The sequence below is a fragment of the Vidua macroura genome, chromosome 2, assembly GCF_024509145.1.
Source record: "Vidua macroura isolate BioBank_ID:100142 chromosome 2, ASM2450914v1, whole genome shotgun sequence".
NCBI lineage: Eukaryota > Metazoa > Chordata > Aves > Passeriformes > Viduidae > Vidua > Vidua macroura.
The window spans coordinates 78,789,995-78,809,267 of NC_071572.1; the positions used below are offsets into that span (position 1 = coordinate 78,789,995).

The window sequence follows — 19,273 nt, forward strand, 5'->3', positions numbered from 1 at the left end:
AAGTATTGCTTTTTGAGTTCTAAGTAACAAAACTAGGAAAGACAGGATGACAAGAAGGTGAGAACATTCATTCTGGTATTACTCACAATTCTTTGTTTCTCATATCCTGAAAAAGAAAGCAATTTTAAATTGCCATTAACTTCTTTTTTTTATGCATTTCCTCAATTTTACTAAACAGAAAGCACTTTCATTTATGTACTTGTGTGTACTGGAATGAATTAGGACAAATCCTCTATGGATTTTAAGATTTAGAATAGCTTACACGCCATCAGAATGTTAGGAGGCATTTAGTTAATGTTCTTTTCAGTGCAGTAGTTTGATTTAATCAGCATGAAGTCTTGCCCACATGTAAGTGCAGTCACTGACCCCTGAAGCACAGAGCCAAACACCGATAGCCTGACTCACTCCAGTGGGCAAGACTCAGATCTCACATAAAGACCAGAGAGTGGAACTACCCATACAGAGCTTGAAATCAACTCATTGGCATAAACGGATTTATTTGCTTGAGGAATAAAACTAGGATTTACTTTTACTGCATAGACCTGATAATGAGAATACTTTTCACATGTAGGTTTTCTTCTGGGTGAGAAGTCCCATTCAAGTCAGCATTGGCAGGCCCCAGCTATTTACTCTCTATAGTTGGCATTGCCAGCGTCAACATTTTTGTTTCAGCTCCACATCAAAATTCATGTGGGTGTAAAGCTTTCCCAGACACAGAGCATGAGCACATGATCCTCAACATTAATGAGGGAATTGATTAAGCTCTGCTGCACATATATATGTTCAAGAATGTGAGCATAAGTACCAATTTTAGCTTGGCAGCAGTGGCTGTTCCATTGATACCCTGCCTGTTTGTTTGCTTATATCTTTCCTTAAAAATATTCCTTTGGGCTGGAGTGTATTCTGCTTGCTTTTGGCTCAAAGGTGACTGAAGGAAATGGTAGGGGCTGCTTCCAGGTTACAGGAACCCAAACGGAATGCAGTTCCTCCTGTACTTGTCCTGCTGGCTTGGTGTTTGTGAACTGGCAGGGGAGTGAAATGAATGACAGTGCCCTCTCCGAGGTGCCCAGAGAAGGATTCTTATCAAATGCTGTCTCCTGCCAAGTCTCACAAACTCTGCCAGCCTGCAATGATGGGGAGAAGCATTTGGCAGCAAGGCCCTAGGTTTTCGACATCAAACTAGGAAGAAGGGATGAAGTGTCACTAGCAGGGATGGGGCCACTTTTTTCCTGTATGATAGATGGTCCACAGAAATTTTGGGGAAGGGTATAGGTGCACTTACTATGCTGGTGGGGCTGTGTTGTAAGGTTTGATTTTCCTTATTCAGTATCTGAGTTACTGTGAGAGTGCCCACTGCCAAGAAGGATGTGTAAAAAACCACAATAAGAAAGAGCAGCAGCAGGAGTGCATTAGGAATGTTTGCTGATTTAAGTAAGCTTGTTTCCTTCCTTTCTCACACTCAAAGACATTTACTATGTGCATTTGTCAGCCAGGTAGGAATCCTGCTTATAGCATTAATGACACAATCAATCTTGCAGTGTGCAAGTTTCATGTCAGGACAAGGTGAGAAAAGTGTTAGAACACACAAGAGGATTCAGAAGCATCATATTTGTTGTCCATATCTACTTAGATACTCTCATAAGGTCTGGGAGCTCCTACACAGATATCCTGCTCCTAAGTGAATAAAATTAGTTCTGATTGCTCCCCTCCTGTGCAATGGTACTGACTCACTTTTGTCCCTTCCTATGTTCTTTTCTCGTGTTAAAATTACATTAGCTTTTGGGCAGCTGCTTTCTTTATTGACAAAGTCAGCTTCTTTTCAGGGAACAGCACTGCAAGGGACATTGACTACTAGATAACTGGAGCTGCATGAGAAGGTGACACAACCCGCAGAGCTTAGAACACTGTGTATGAGGAAGGAAGTTGGATATTTGCCTTACAGAGAGAGGCACAAAAGAAGAAATGTAAAAGGAACAAAAGAAACTTGAAAGCTGTCACTGTTTCCAGAAAGAAGGAAGAGAATTGGGAAAGAGATCTCTCATTCACTATGGACTTGAGAAAGTTGTCTTTGCAAGGAGTGAGTTGGAATAGATGTGACGATAGGGTGGAGCTTGAAGAAACACAGGTGATATATGAGGAATGCAGAGCAAGAACTGAATGTCCCTGTTTCAGCAGGAAAATTCTGGATAGACTCAGGGTGGGTAATTGGATGGATAACGGTGATGTATTTGAAACAGGAATGAACATGAAATAATGATCAGGAAAGGAAGGAGCTGGATACAAGTGAAGCAAAGGGGAAACCTGTGAACAAGCACATTTGGAGTAGTGAAGAGGTATATCACTTTAAAAAGTATCCTAACTACACTGTGCTTCATGACTATTTTGAAATATTCCAGATTGCAGTGATCGGTGATCTTGTTGCCTCATTTCCTCCTAGCAAAGCAACGTGGACACCTTGCCTACATCTGCTGGCTTCTGGTCTTGTTGGCAGCATGAATGAGTAACAAGAACCATACTCCTGGACTACTTCATTTCATTGTGCCACTAACAAGTGTTATTTTAACCATAATTTTTCTTTGTTCTAGTTTAATTTTCTTTCTCTTCTTAGAGGCATTGCTGGAAGAAGTTCCTTATTGTCCATAAAACTATTTTATTAAGTTGCTATGGTGATGCAAATTATATTGAATTCTTACTATAGTCACAGAAAACCAACATTGGGTAAGTCTTTGCTGAACTCTTTGAACATGGTTTTGAGATTAATACACTGGAGGTAAACTGGCACAGTTCTACTAGGCTGGGCAAAATTAGGCTACTCAAAAAGTGCGGCAGTAACTGTAGATTTCTGCATATGGTCAGGGAGTGGCCTGGTTCTAGCTGTGCCGCTGCTCTGGAGTTCTCTGTTGCCAGAGGTGCACAAGAAATGGACCGTATAGTGGCCACAGACATGGACAAATGTCATAGAGAGCTACATTTGGGGAGCTGGTGTTTTCTATTTTTTGCAGACTATTCTACATCTTATGTCTACTCAAATGGATTCTGAATTCCTGGAGCTGACATCAAAACCACCTTCCCTGAAAAGCTGGGGAAAATACTATAACACTTAAGAGCAAATGAAACCACAGTGATCCTTTAAATGGGTCATGTGAAACATCTGGATTGTAACTTATTTCCAAATAATTTATACAACACTGATAGGGCATTTCCCAACCTTACACAGGTGGCTTTGCTGCCTTTGCTTTTCCACCCCATTGCCTCCTTGCCCTGTCACATTTACCATTTCCCTTCAGTTGTTCCAATGCCCAGCCCTATTTCAAACTTATTCTCTCTCTTCAACTTCTCTTCACTACACCCTTTAGCTTCCCAAATTATGGTTGATAGTTTTGTTGTTGTTGTTGTTGTTTTTTTTTTGTTTTGTTTTGTTTTTTTTTTGTTGTTGTTGTTGCTGTTAGAAGATATGGCCTCAAATCCTTGGTAATAAGCCTGCAACAGTTTATCAGCCTATGCTCAGCTTTGTTCCTCACTAGTTTTCTGGTTCAGATGGGCTGATTTCTAATAGACCTGAAATTCAGCCAAAACACCTGGCTTAGATCTGAAGCTAATTAATAGTGTCCCCCAACCCATGGCTCTCCTAATAGTGCTTTCATGAAGCAAGGAGGAAGAGCATGGATGCCAGCAGCACTGGGAGCACCAAATCACCCTGGTGGACTGTAGGCATTGCAGTGTGACAGGCACCTCACCGAGTGGAAATGAATTGTTGAAGAAAATGATATACATAATAAATTACAGAGGTCATGCTGAGGCTAGGTTTTCAGTACTATGGGAAGACAAAGATCTGTTAGCTTGTTTGTCATTCCAGGATAGTTGAATACCAGATAAATACTGTCAATTTTGGAGAGCTTGTGAATGCATGATACAGCATTTTCACAAGAGCTACATCCAGATTATGGAAGAACTTTTCACAAGAGAAAAGAATGTTGTTTAGGTTTGCTGCTTCACTAAACATAGGACTCCTTTCTCTGGAATAGTTTATCTTTAGATATGTCCTCCTTCCTCCTTTCATTCTCAAGCACACCCAGGCACACAAACAAAAGCAAATGAGTTATAAGCTAATCAAACTTGTTTTCTTCAGGTTGGAAAGGAAAAGAGATAATATTTTGATTTCAATTTCCAAATCTTTGGGAGGTGCTCAGATATTATCTACCATAGTGCTTCAAGCTTCTTGCTGTAATGGCATCAAGTGTCTCCCAAGCAATTAAAAAGCAACAAATAATTACCAAAATACATTTTGCCATCAGTTCTCTCATCCATTTCTGCTTATGTACAAGCAGAATTTTTAACTGTGGAGTAAAACTGTGAGCTTTCTGTGAACAAGAAGAGCTGTAAAAAAGGCAAAATTTATTTTTAGTTTTGGACCTTTAAGATCGAGGTCACTTTTTGTTCCCTTAGGAATGAGATATTTTGTCCAAATCTGGTCTCAGAAACTCCTAGAGTCACAAGTTTCCTCTGTTTGGATAGTTTCACTGCTCCTCGAGAAAGTGACAGGCGTCATCTAAGAAGAACTGATGGAGCCTAATTTACTCAGGCCAATTCCATGGAATTTCTCCAGATAGCAGCTTGAAATGGGGTGTTGAAATCCAGGATCTAGCTGAAGTTAGCATAAAAAATACCAATGTGTGTTGTTTTATCAGTAGCCTATAGCAGCCCCTGTTCTTTCATAGTGCGAAGTTTTACGCTAAAGCTGTCTTATGCCAGAGTCTGCTGCTGTATACATCAGTGATTTATTTCCCCAGCATGGATATTTGGGAGTCCTAAAGCAGATTAGGAGCCAAAAAGTACAAATACAACAATATCCTCAAAGAGCTTGGCATTAGAAAGCAAGCAAGTTCTACATCTTGCTAGCCTTCCTTACAAACACACACACACACAAATGGCATTATTTGGGTTCAGCTTTCACCAGATGTTCTTTCTCTGACACCAATTTTCCTTAGACATTATAAACAGATAATCCTACTTTCACATCCTGTCAGGCAGACAGAGCTGAGTATCATTTGTATACTGCTTCTCTTTTAGTTGCCCAATAAATATTTCAGTGGCTTCATGGATGGGGGACACTTACAACACAGCTCCTCAGGAGGCACTTCTGGGAGAGGAAGAACTTGCGGAATCCTGTGGTTTTGCTGTGTTATTCACTGCTGTGTGTTTGGGGAGGAGGAGAAGAGCCCTGTTGCAAGGGGTAATGGAAGGTGCAGATAGCTGGAGGCTGGGGCGGCTCTTGGGCAGTGGGCGGTGGGAGCTAAGGACGCCAAGTAGCCACTCCTCACTGTCTGTCACTGGGATACACGTAGCCAGGTTTGCAGCTGTAGGTACCAGGCTGGGAGAAGGCACCTTAAGGAACAGTTTCTGATTTTTATGAACAGAAACCAAGTAACTTCGTACAAAATCCCGGGCTGCCAAGGACAGAGCCACCGAGTCCAAGAAGCATTAGCTGACTAGCAGAACAGTGGGAGGCAAATCACAAAAGACCTGAAAACCTCCAGTGTTTTTATGCTAGCCATGATGTACATTCGAGAAATTTTTAGCGAGCTTACAAATAAAAATAACTCCGAAGAGAAGCCCGATCGCAGCAACCAGCCGGCTTCGAAACCTTCACTGCCTAAGAACAGATTTTTTTTTTCCCTTTGAGCTTTCCCTAGCCTAAGGTGACACCAAAGGAGTTTCCATAAAAACTTTGCAGGCTGAGAAATACAAAACTACTTCCTTCAGGGGCGGAGACACCCCCCACTCGCTCCACAGAGACTTTACCCGGCACTGAACCCGAACAGGGGCTCACCGAATCTCCCCAGGGGAGCCTGCCCAGAGGAACGGGAGTATCCCCACAGGGAAGAGCAGCCAGGGTCTGAGGAGGCTGCTCAGGGATGCCGCGGGAAGCGATCCCGGCCTGAGGAGCGGCTCCCGCCCCGCGCCCCCTCCACTCCCGCGGCGCTGAGGGGGGCGGTGCGTGTCACGCGGGCGGGGCGCCGGGCGGTCACGTGACGCGGGAGAGGCCCGGCAAGGCCCGAGGTGGAGCTCGGCCGCCGCCATTTTCCTGCGGCGCCCAGTGCGTGTCCCTGTCCCCGGCCGGGCGGGCGCGCAGGGGGAGGGGACGGCGGCCGGGGGAGGGGACGGCGGCCGGGGGAGGGGGGCGGGAGGAGGAGGAGGAGGGGTCCCTGCTCGGGTGACAGGTCCGTCCCTGAGGGCGGAGCGGGGGCCGCCTGCGGCACGGCGGGGTGAGGAGCCCGCGCAGCTCCATCCCCCCGGCGACTCCTCCCGTCCCGGCCCCTGAGGACGGAGCGGAGCCGCGCTCGGTTCCAGCGCCGCCAGCGAACCCGCCATGTCCGGCCAAAGCCTCACCGACCGCATCACGGCGGCGCAGCACAGCGTGACCGGCTCGGCCGTCTCGAAAACCGTGTGCAAGGCCACGACCCACGAGGTCATGGGCCCCAAGAAGAAGCACCTGGACTGTGAGTACCGGCAGGGAACGGCGGCCCGAGGGATCTGCCCGAGCGTCCCGCCGAGGAGCGGGATTGCCCGGCCTGTCCCGAGGTCCCGCTGCGGGGCTGCTGCCCATCCCACCGGCCTCGTGAGGACGGGAAGCCTCCTCAGGCGGAGGAGCTCAGGGTTTCAGCATAGGGCATAGCTCGAGGGCGGGGGCGTAGGGTCGGGGACGTGGCGATGGAGAGCTTGGGAGAGGCTGTTCAGTATATCTGCTCTCCAAAAGGGGCCTTGCCAGTCTTCTTTATGCATAGGGCCTCGGACAGTGTGAGCTCCTGAAGGACAGGACCTGCCCCATACCCCTTTCTTAGGGAAAGTGAGAACCACGGAGGCCAGGCAGAGGAATGGGCTGCAATTTCCTTACTAATTGATCTTATTTGCGTCGTGCTAGGGCAGCGCTCCCCCACTCTCTAGAGGACGTGCAGGAGTTTCAGGAAGGAATAGCTCATCAGTTATCTTAATTATTTTTCCAGGTAATCTACCAGGAGGAAAAAAAAAAAACAAAACAAACTTCTTTAAACAATCATGTAAATCTTCCATGGAGGAAAATATGTGAAACGACTGAGGGGCAAATCTCTCTGTGAGGATGTTCTTAGTCTTCTTTCTAGTCTGTCTCATTCACTTGGGAAGATGTATCTAAGAGGACTTCTTTAGAACTTCAGTAAAGCTGGATCCAATAGTTTTAATATACCATACAGGGTCTGGCCATTTTTCAGCTTCTATTAAGAACAGATTGAAGGTGGGAAGGTTTAAAATGTTTTCTATCAACTGTGATCCGTCTGGGTGATTATGAAGAGAATGATGAACATCAAAGTTCACACTAGTGTTTCTCCCGCTAAGTTTCAGTCCTGTAAGGTCACAGGACTGAGGAAGTTCTTGGTCTGAATATCTGATTGTCTTGCATCTGTTTATTCTAGGCCTTTTAAGGATAGCCCCCTCCGTTTCACTTTCCCAAATATATAATAAAAGATACTGGAGAGATTTGTGTGTCTGTGCCTTCTATATGTGTGCTTTCTCCCTTCCTCCCACCCACGTCTGCAGGAGAAGGTTGAGTCTTCATGAGTCTTGAGTTTGTGCCTTCTGAACTGCTCTGTATCCAAATGAGAACACCAGATTATAGTAGTAGGATTAATTGTACTGTAGTTCTTTCTTCTTTCCACCAAAATGTGTGCATGTTAAAGGTTTAAGAAATTCTTGTTCTGTGAGTACCTGAGAGCAATGTGTTACATTTTTTAGGGTAGCCCCAAAACAGCTGCCTCTCTCTCTTTTTGGTATTCCTTCATTCATTTTATCTTTTGGCTGAAGATGATAGTAACTGAGTGGTCTGGTTATATTTGGTTAGCTAAGGGTGTCAGAACACTGAGGAAATCTTTGGGCTTTGAGTAACTTATTGGCAGGTAGAGAAAACACCTTGTCATATGGCATATGTATTGAAATCGTGATGTTACTGGATTTCACACAGCAGAAGTGAGGCTTTCTGGAAAACAAACTTTGCCAGGTTTAGCCTGTAATTGTGCTAAAAGTACAGTTTCAGTTATAAGGCATTTAGGAGCTGAAATATTTTGTGACATAGGCTTTGTTGAAAAGAATATGAAGCTGGCCAGAAAACTGCTCTTCAGGTGGGGCTGTGTGTGTAAAAGGGTGATATTCTGAACAGGGCTGCTGGGAGACAACCTAATGGAGACCTCCAGGGTGCTGCTGCAGAAGGGTGCCTGGACTTCCTTAGAAAGCTGTCTGGTAGTTGCTGGATGAGAAGACCAATTCTGTGTTTCCTTTTTCTACTCTAGACTGTCAGGAGTTTTAGTTTCTGCCTCTCTCTGAGAATTTTTATCAAAGCAAACTTGATTTTTTAATTAGTCCCTCTTTTTAGTGGTTACAATAGACCATGGCTAGATGTTTTGTACCCTAATATGTTTGTTAGAAGTCTCTGTTCCTGGCATCAGGAAATGACACATGGTCTTGTATTTTGAACTTTTTCTTTGTTCATACCCTTTATGGTTGTATGCTTTAAAATAAATATTTTTTACACAAGCTGTGACTCAAGCCCCACTTCTGAACTGTTTGTGCATCTCTTCCTTTTACAACAAACAGTTTAACTTGGTAAGGCCTATTAATTGACATCTCATTGTAAATGACAATATACCTGTCTTCATAGGCAGCATGCTGCCTTAATATTTTTCTGATTATTGCTTATTATGATAATGCAGGTAAAACTTACTATAGGTTGTGTCCTGGTGAGTGGATAAGTTGAGTTTTCTTGTACTGTCCTGTAATGAAGTCTTAGTTTTGTAGCATGTTCTGTGACCATGACATACATTCTTGTTACTGTATTTCTTGTACAGATCTCAAGATTTGACTGTCCTGTTACTGCAATTCTTTCTTCATTAGGCTTGAGATGTCACAAACAGATTTAACTAGCTCAGCCTCTGTTAACTCATAAAAATGGAGGGAAGTTTGCCATAGATACTCGTGAACTTATATTCCTGTTCTTATTTATCTTGCTCCTGACAGTGTGTGGAGTTTGAAAACTGAAGTGCTCTCCATCCTGAGTTACCTCTATTTCCCTCAGTGATGGTTATCTTTATCAAGGAAGTTAAAAAGGAATTTTTTCCTTAGCTCATGATGGTTAAAATGTAATATACTTCAAAGAATGCTTTCTCTCCCATTACAAAGCTTAGTTGTTTAGTTTGAGAGAGAAAGACTTCTAATTTACAAGTGGACATGGCTTGTGATAGGTAGTAACATCATCTTGAGGCTGTATACTTGAATCCATGATACTGGTTTTTTCTTCTGCTTTGAAGGTCCAGCCTTAGAGCTGGGATAAGGATTCTGTTTGGTAATTCGAGTGCTGCTTTTGTTGTGATGGATTACTTGTTTTACAGAAATCAAGTTTAATAGCCTTGGAACCCTCAAAGCATAGTTCATGAATTTCTTTTATGGAAAACCTAGTTTCACTAGGACTTTGTCCCAGTTTTTACACCTATCTGAGCAGTGGGAGCGCTAAACTGCTTTGTGGGTTTAACTTGCACATGGAGATTGATATAACCCTTTCTTTCTAGTTAGTTTTTTTGTCCCCACGTTGAGTGTTGGATAATGATGCTAAGAACAAGTGCTTCAGGTTGTTTGAATATAAATGGTGCTGGGAAAGTTGTTGCCAGATTTCATTCCTTCTTTACATGATTCTGAGAGGGTGGTGTGCTTGTGTTTGTGTGGTGGATAATTAATATTAGAAATATCTGAAGTTAATGCCTAGTAAATTTCACTGGGTGGGTTCAGTGAAGCTGATGTAGCAGTGACAGCTCAGTAGGCTTAAAAATGTTTGTGTGCATGTTGTGGAGTGTACTTAAAACAGCTTTGTTGTGATACACATTTAGGGTTGGCCTCTTGAATGAGTGTGGCATAGTAACCCTATCTGCTTGTAGCTAATGGAGTAGCTCTCTTTAAATGAGAATGTGGATGGATGACTTGGAAGGAAGTTGTGATGCTGTAATTATCCATTCTGAACAGGAAATATCTCTATAATTGAGCCAGAGTGTAATTTCCTTGATTTCTTATTGTGAAAGAAAATGTGTCTTTTTAAGGAAGACAGTAAATCAGAACCCTGCCCTGTGTTGGGTAGGTGTCTATGAGAAGCTGTGTAAGTGAAAGTAAACTTGAAGGAGCTTGTTGGGAACTTAATTCCTAAGTCACTAATGTCAGCTGCTTTGGTTTTGTCTAGAGGCTACTACTGGGATAGAGAAAAGCCCAGCTAAAGACTTGCTTCATGTTTGTGCTGGGGATAGCTTCTATTTCAAACTGAGATGGTATAAAGAGGGTAACTTGTAGAACTGAGGGACAAGGATCATTGCTTTTCCCTGGATCACCCAAGAGATTTGTAGAAAAGCTGGGAAAACCAGCGTTGTAATGGTTCACGTGCCTTTACATGCTAAAGTGTAACTGGGAGATGAGGTGAATTAACTCCTAGTTCTGTGGATACTTCTGTGTTCTCCAGTAGAAACAGAAACACGTTCCTTTTATGGTATTTTAGTGCTTCAACAAACTCATATTTTGTCTCTGGTTTTGGCAGAATCACCTGAAGTTTCTTGCAGCTTTGCTTCCCTTTCTGTAATTGACTTAAATTTCTGGAGGCAATCCATTGTTGTTTTTGCTTAGAAATGTTCCTAGTAACTATAATTATTTCAAATACAGATAATTGCATTATTGCAACTTTCTTTTGAAGTATTCAGTTTTCTGAGTTTTTTCTCTGATTCCTTCATAGTTTCTTTCTTTAGCCAACTTTCTTACTTTTTACTGGAATTCCTTTGGAATATTTGTTCGTGCCTTTTAGTAGAGTATGAGAACTATCATACTCCTCCTGGCTGCCAGAGGGACAACTTTCTACTACAGCTGCTCATTTGCAGTAAGAATAGCTATGTAGTTGTGCAGCTGTTGTTTTATTTTACTTAGCCTGAAGCAGTATTCTGCTTCAGATGAAGTAAGAGGCAGGAGCTAAGGAGGAGAAGCTGTAGGACACCTGCAATCAGCTTCCTGTGAATCTTCATACCACCATTGTTTCCCAGTAGCAGTGATTATTCAGGTCTCATGTAACTTTGGGCTGTAGCCCTAGTTGAGATATTTTTTTTTAATGATTTTTTTTTTAATAGTGCTGTAATCTCTTGCATTTACTAGAAGAGACGCTTGGGAGAAACATTCTTTTGCAGTTCAGCCTGTGACCTAATGATCTATTTCAGTCTTCAGTTCCTAATCCTAAAATCAGTTTTTGATTTGTAGATGTGAAAATTTGAAGTTGTCCCTAATGACTTGTCTCACAAAGTAATGGTAGTTTGCATAATAATACAAGAGATGACTTATCCATTATGGAATTTAAAGCTTCCTGACTTTTACATTTGTTGCCGTATGTAAAGTACATGATTTGTTGATGATGGTAGAATTCTGTGAAAGTTCACTTAAAAAACGTTACTGATGTCTTGCTCCCTCTGGAAAACGCAACGTTATTTCTGAAGCCAAGACACCTTTTGTATTTGAAAGCTTAATTTATCAAACAGCTTTCTTAAATTGAAATTTCTCACTACTGTTAAAACATTTTCACTCAAAACATCTCACACATCAATTAATGCTTTAAAAATAACACATATTAGCTTTACTGCTAGTAGGATATGTCCACTTCTCTGTAAACTGAATTAGCTGTTTCTCAACCATGGTAGTAGAAATCAGGTAAGAATTGTAAATGACTTGTGTATAAAGTCTTGAAGCCCTCTACTGGGGCAGTTGTTTAATATTTTCAAGTAGTTTGCAATACTAGTTTAAAGCAATAATCTCAAGTATGTGTCCTTTTGAGTATTTTAGCAAACTCTTCTGCTGCAAACTTTGCCTTGTGTTCATGAGTATGTGAATTTAACCATTTAGATTTTCAGTTGGTCGAAGTCTTAACTCTGGGAGTAGTTGCAATTTGGAGCTTAACTTTTATCTTGCAAAGACTTGGGTATGAGAGAGATTTTATTACTGATTGTATCTGCAGCCGATTAAAAGTAGCCAACAAGTAACTTACAAAAAAGAATGCAATCAAGTGGAAAGAAGCTTGTGTTGCTATAAAATTATTTGGCTTGGTATTTTTCTTGCTCTTCTGGTCATTTTCTCCATTGTGAAGTATGATCATGAATGGGCAGATTATGAACTCTTAGTAACTTCAAAGTGACTGTATCCTTCAAAACATGAAGAAGTAAATATTGTTCTACTTTGTATTTCAGTCTAGTTTATCAATTCAGAGCTTTATCAATTGGCTGGTAGTTTCTAAACTTAAAAATCATTTTAGTAAATTCAGTGCTAAGGTGTGGTAATCTCAAATCTCCTAACGGTAAATCCAAGTTATGAGTAATATGTCACAAATCGGGTATTGGGATTTTAGAAATTAGGGAACTAAGCTGTATTTAACTGTGAGAATAACTTAATGAAGCTAAGCATTTCATACAGATTTAGCAAATACACTGGATTTTCTGATTGTGACTAAAAATCTCCTGTGCTCTTTTGCTAAAGGGGCTTTATTAAAGTAATGCTTATCTGGATCATTTGCAATATTATACAAGAATAAATTAGGCTTTTATAAGTTTTACCTCAGAAGATATGGTGTAAATGAACAAGATCTACATCAGAATTTGACTTGGACAAGTTAATTCACACAATGAAGCATAAGAGAATTTACTGGAGTGAACAGTGGTGGCATAAAGGGAAATCTTGAGACTTTTATGCAGGTCATGACATAAGCAGTCTAAATTAAAATAAATTTTAAAACCTCCCAAAGTGGGGATTATACTCATTCTGAGCTCTTCTATCTACTTTCATTCATACTGATGTTAATTTACTGAGTTCTCATCAACTCCTTTTTATCTTTTCTTCTGAAAAGACACTTTTGAAATCTTTACTTGCTGTCCTTTATTGTTTCCTCCCAAGCAAGCAGGCCTTCAGTCACAACATTCATATGCTCCAGCAGCGGTGCCATTCTAGCAGTAGTGATTCTTTCACTGATGTGGGAAGTGAGAAGTTTGCATGGGTTGAAACTGCTCTGGTATTTCACATATTTACTCTAAATATGGTGCTTGCAGTAGCTCAGCTATTCCATTTGCTGGCTGTGTGTTAAGACATCAACAAAGTGCCTGTACTGTTTGTAACCTTTCTTGATTTTTTGAACAGCTAATTTAATAAAATTTAAAGCACAAAATGTGAATCCTTAATAACACTCTTTTCTAGTTAAATAATTAGTGTATAAACAAATTTTCCATGTTAACAACTTTGTACATTCTTTTATCCATTTACAAAAATATGATAATGAGGTTCATATCATTCCTTAATTGCTTTTGTTCCAAAAAAAAAAAAAAAAGAATAAACCCAACAAAACCAAACCAACCCACTGGTATTCATCTGCACAGCATAACTTTCTGAAGTTGCCATAGTCAACTAGATTGCTGACTCAAAGTGTGTAACATACAAAGTTTTAAATTAAACTCAGGCTACAAAGCTATAGACAGAAGTAAGCATGTTTAAAATACTTATTTTTCATTTAAATAAAAAAGTCTTTGCCTTCACCTGGCAGTAAATCCACTCAGAGCAGGTCTGGTTGTCTGTGATTTGTTACTCTGTCTGCCAGATGAGAAGGTTGAATGGCTTGGCTGTCAAAAGGTAGATGGTGTCTTCATGTTCCTTGGTGTTCTTAAGGGCTGCTTATAACTTGCTGTTGGTAGTGTTCGGGCTTTTCTGGGGTGGATGCTGACCTCTAAAGTGACCTGAAGTGTTTCTGTACCTCTCTTTTGCTGTTCAAGTGTGCACTTTTAGTCTTGGGTTTCGTTTTGTTATGTAGCATGTCCCTTTCTTCCCATATGTTCAGAAGTTGCATCATCATTTTACCTACATTTGTCTGCAGTTGCACTTGGTTTATTTGGCTGGTACCTCCACTCTTGCTGACCAGTGGGTCAGTATTTAATTGGAAATGGGCTCACACTTGAATTTCCATTATCCCCTTTCCTTCTCTCTCTGCCCAGTATTATCATAGTAGTTTCAGCCATCATTGCAGCCTATTTCAAACATTATGAATTTTTCTACTCAGTGACTCTGTTCTGGATCTGACCTTATTTTTTATGTGAAGTGTAAAACCTTGTGTGAACTGTTGTGATGGTTAAGTCTCCATACAGAGAATAGTGGTGTTATTTGATCACATTTAATTCTGTCCCCTTTTCTATTTGCCAGAAGCCACTGGTGTTCATAATAAATCCGTTTGTTAGGAATATTTACTTGATTATGTATTGCAGCCTTATGCAGTTGTAGTTCCCAAAGCAATTCTTAATTTCTGGGTTGATGTAAAGCTGGTTTCATTGAGTCTTGCTTACTCATAAAATGTCTTCATTCTTCTGTCTCACAAGGAGCAATTGAATTTAATATTTATGTAAGCAGTTATGTCAGTTTGTAAGTTTTAGGGCTGAACTTCAGGTGTTTTATGTGCAATTACTTTTTATTCGTCGTGAACCGTAACTAGTTCAAATCCTAGTTGCAGATAAAAAAGAAAAATGTATTTTTGAATAATATCCTTGTGGTTTTTTATTCTCTTGAGAAGTAAAGTTTCTTTACTGTTTAGAAATATACTGGAATCCTTAGGTAGTTTTCAGTTTTGAATTAATTCTCTGGATGTCCATGTCCCTTAGCTTTCATTGATATAGCCATGTTTGGATCAGCTGGTTTTTATTCAAATTACTGAATTTGGATTTATTATCCTTTAAATCAGTTTTTCTGTTATGTATTAATAATCTGTCTTAAATTCCTCACAGATTATTTCTCCCTAGAGTGTTTGCATTTCAGTCAGGAGTGTTACAGTGCAGCACTGCAGAGTAAGATTTAGAGTATCAAAAATACATGTGAAGTGGATTTTAATCATAGGAAAAAAAGAAAACAGTGAACCCAAATATGAACACCTCTGCATTTGGGGACTGTAGTTATTTCTAATAAGGATATTTCATGCTTAGTACGTTGTCACATTTGATTAGCAGTTGAATGGAAAAGCTCAGAATGCACAGCTCTTAGCTGTAAGCTGTTTGATACACAAGGACTAGTACACTATTTGTTGGGCTTTGAGGAAAAATGGTTGTCTGGATACAGACTTATTTTTAGGCTCTTGATAATAAGAAGTAATTGATATTAATAAGTTAATAAGAAGCTAGCCCAAGATTTTTTCCTGACCTGTTCAGTTGAAATGCCTTGCCACTATGTAGCATCATTTAAGCCTATCAAATGTAACATAAATTAAATCAATTTCCAAGCAGGTGACTTTGCATTAAAAGTCTGGAATATATGAAGTTTGTTTCAGTGCTGAATTTGGTGTGTAAGCGGATGGAAATCCAAAGAAGTTTATGTGTTAGTTCTCAAATACTAGGGAGCAGCCCATTTAGTATAACTTCTGAAATTCGAAATTTCATTGTTATGAATTTGAATTGAATATGCTTTGAATTTCATTGTTAAGTGTTTGAAGCTCATGCATTTCTAGGGTCTGATTTTCTCTCTTGTTTTGCTGGGGTTTTTTGCTTTTTGTTTACACATAGTTTATGAGGAGACTTTCTTCATATTTAATGATCTGTAAGTAAAATACAGTGAGTTGGAGGAGATGCTTTTGTCCTTATTTTAAACTGTTAATGAGGAGTCTGTAGACAGGAATGTGGCGAGTCTCTTGGTATATACTAGGGCTGACACAAGATGTCTTAACACATAGTTTTACCAGAGTTCCATATTTGTTTTAGCTCTCTGAGGTTTTAATCAATGAACAACCTTACTTTGAAGTAAATGGAATAACTAGTTCTTTTCTTTTTTGAGCTTTTCTTATGAAACAGTTTAATTTTAAGGATAGAATCTGGCTGAAGGTTTCTTTCCTTTTACTGAAAACCAAAAGACAGATGTTATTTACTACTTCTCTTGGCTTTAGTTTATCTTTGAGGCTGTTTGTGATAGGGACATGTCTTTGTTCATGGAAAAGAGAAATTCCCAGTTGAAAGCTGTGGATACTGAGGAGCTCTTTCTGTATACAATTTCCCTTACCCATCCAGTTTCAGACTAACAAGTTTGAAACTCCATGTTGGCTCTGAAGCTTTGTGAAACTTGATGACCCCATGGTCACTAATGAAGGGCTTGGGAACAGTCTCTAAAAGTGAGACATGAGGGAAAGAACTGATTTGGATTTGTGAAACTCAGTCATAACGCTGTTGCTGTAAAGAGGATGTGTTCCCTTTGGTAAGATCCTCTGCTTTATGTACTGAGAATTGGTAAAACTTAGTGTATGGTCCTGGAAAAATTCAGCTTCCTTTTTAGTCTGCATGTTAAATGATGGTTGTTCCTGCGCCATCCTAACCTCTTATCACAGAGGTTTTGCTCTTTTACTCTGAGCAGCATGGACATGCTCTGTAAGGGATGGTTTTGTTGTGCCCTTGTAAAAAGAGTGCTATTCAAATGTGCATTGAAGATGTGCTTGGGATGAGCCAGAGTGAGTCCTGTTTGGTCAGAGAGCTCCAAATATCTCATGGGAGATGTTAGTCTAAATTGAAAAAGGAAGTAAAAACTAAATTAGGCAGGCATTTCCAACATTTCTATTAATAGAATGGAAGAATTTAGCTGTACTTTTGCTTGACTGCCTCCCTTCATGGAAGAGCTTCACACTCACAGTACATGAGTGTCAGTTGAAACAATTTTGTGGTGATATCTCTGCTTTTATGGGTAGACAGGTTGTTTTTGGTTTTTTGGTTTTTTTTAGCTCTTGTGCTCTGCTTTTTCCAGTTTTCTAGAAGTTCATGTCAAAATCTGATCCGTTTTTGGTCAAAAGAAAAGGTATGAAAGTGGTTGTCAGTAACAGATCTCCTTTAATGAGTTCACCTACTTTTAAGTGCAAAAAGTGAAGTAGATTGTATGGAATTGATGGAGTTTGTGTTGAAATGACTGCAGAAGTGCTCTAAATCCATGTATCATGAATCCTTGTTACGTAAAAAATGGTAGTTGATAAAGTAGTGACTCTTTTTTAACCAAAATGACCAGAATTTTGCATGTCACCAAATACATTGACATGGAAGGAATAGTTTCTTGATTTGTGTTACGCTTCCTTCTCCTATTCCTAATGGGAAAAATGAAGATTAGTCTCACATAGGAATTAGACAGAAGTCATATCAAAATATCTGGTGTGCAGAGTGTTTTTTTTTTCTGTATAGAGAAAGATAAAACTCGGCCACATTGTGCAAAACTGTTTTCATATAACACCAGGGAGTACAACATTTAGCCTATTTGATCTCTGAGACAGCAGCTCAAGTACCCAACTGTGTAAACCTGTGCTGGCCTGTGTGATTTTCTGCCAGTCACTTTGTAGGAGAAGGATGATGTTTGATTTTCACTGAATGATAAATATTTGAAGTTTGAGAATTTGCTGCTTTGATCATTCAAATAACTGAGATACTTTGTCAGGAGTTTATTTTTTTTTCTTAAAAAAAATTCATTATATTATATAATAGGCAAATAGTCTAAACTGATTTCCTCCTTGGTCTGTTAACTGAGATTTGGTAAGGACTTTTTGCAGCAAGTGTAAAAAAAGTACACTTTGGGCAAGTGTTTATAATCTTGAGGGTTACTACTTTGAGGTTGACCAGCTTCTTCTATAGAAACTTCAAGAAAAAAGTATTCCTCAGCAAACCGCCTTCATAAAATCTGTGTTTTGTTTGTCACTTATTAGCCCCATGATTCAATTGTCTTTGCCTTATTTTCCCCTCTTTTCAGGTTTTTCCACTTTTGTTGGGATGCTTAGGTCATTGTTTATAAGCCTTTAAATCAGAGCTACTTTGAGACCTGTTAAGCTCTGTTTAGTCAGCTAAAAGAGTAAGTGATCATCTGACAGGACACTGCTGTATGTATTTCCTGAGAGACCCACAGAAAAGTAAGATATATAGATTATCCATACAAAATAGAAAATACTGCATAGCTGGATTGTAGTATGATGTGTGTGAAGATTATTCATAGTAAAAATCTGTTTTAAAGCTATCATCTGAGGAGGTTTTCTCCAGTACCTGGGCATTGTCCTATTTATAAGGAAAAGCATTTGTACTGTTTTGTAGTAAATAGTACTAATTTTGAAAATCTAAGTAATTTGGATTTCTTCTATTTATTTTATGCTAGAAAAGCATCATTTGCAGTAATTTTATATATTGGGCTTTTGATGCCTGTTTTATTAAAACAAATCTAAATGAGTAATTTTTGCATCTCTATGATGTTGGAAGAAGATGATGTAATAATCAAACCATTTTAGAATATGGCTTAAACCTTTTTGATCTTGGATGCAAAAATTTCCCATTTTTTTTCCCCCTTTATCAGGTTAATTTTGAAAATCTGTGTAAATACATGAGAAGCAATAAAATGTGGAATGTTGGTTTTTACCCAGTATGCTACAGGGGCAAAAGAACCTGCAGTAGATGCTGACACACCTTTAGACTCCCTTGACAGCACAGCTGTTTTGTACAACATATTATATTGGACTCTTGACAAAAGGAAATCTATTTCCACACAATTACAAGTTTAGGTTTTCGTTGGGTTTTTTCCAGTAGTTAAGCAAGCAGCCCTGTTTTTTCCACTAGTTAACCAGAAGCTGTAGAGGGTGGTATCTACCAAGAAATGTCCTACCATGCATGAGATATACACATCTTCATTGGCAGTTTCAGCACTGATGGAGGAAGGCAGATACAGAGGCATAACTCCTTTAACTTCAATACATGCTTCCTGACAGCTCCCAAAGGCATTCAGGAAAAATGTGCTATTCATGCTCAGAGTTAGGTTTTTGTCCAGAAGGAAATCTAATTTCCAAAATCTTGGTTTAAAATGGGAGAGAATGACACATATTCCAAACAACTTTGCCAGAGTAAGACCTTTGAGCTACTGAAATGAGAAAGTATTGAAGTAGGAAAACCTCGGGTCAGATGGCTTTGGTTTTTCTTATCTTTGTTTTTGTCTATTAAACTGTCTAATTAAAGATGCTGCACTGCTGTTCAAAGAGAAAAGAACGTGAATTACATGTGTGCAATTAATTCCAAAGTAACAAAGGTCTTTGAAATTCTTTGGCTTGAAGATCTGTTCAGTGGAATGTGGTGGCAGGAGGTCAGGTTGGTGTTAACACTCACTGGTTTCAGTTTCACTGTGCTCTGCTGTGATGGTACATCACTACTACAAAATTGCTTTGTGGTGT

The 19,273-nt window shown here is 39.8% G+C and overlaps 1 protein-coding gene and 1 long non-coding RNA gene across 7 annotated transcripts in view; one reads left to right on the top strand and one right to left on the bottom strand.

The window, feature by feature from the left end:
* Positions 1–5,975, bottom strand: part of LOC128803697 (uncharacterized) — a 46,703-nt gene extending 40,728 nt beyond the window's left edge. For both annotated transcript variants that reach the window (XR_008435814.1, XR_008435813.1), the window contains exon 1: positions 5,831–5,975. This is a non-coding gene — a long non-coding RNA (uncharacterized LOC128803697). The remainder of the gene's footprint in view (positions 1–5,830) is intronic.
* Positions 5,976–6,228: 253 nt separating this feature from the next.
* PICALM (phosphatidylinositol binding clathrin assembly protein) overlaps positions 6,229–19,273 on the top strand; it is a 66,186-nt gene continuing 53,141 nt past the window's right edge. For 2 of the 5 annotated variants that reach the window (XM_054004783.1, XM_054004777.1), the window contains exon 1: positions 6,229–6,500. In XM_054004783.1, coding sequence (XP_053860758.1) covers positions 6,371–6,500 — 130 coding nt within the window. In that variant the 5' untranslated portion in view covers positions 6,229–6,370. The remainder of the gene's footprint in view (positions 6,501–19,273) is intronic. The other 3 variants (XM_054004756.1, XM_054004765.1, XM_054004773.1) reach the window with 2 other exon arrangements.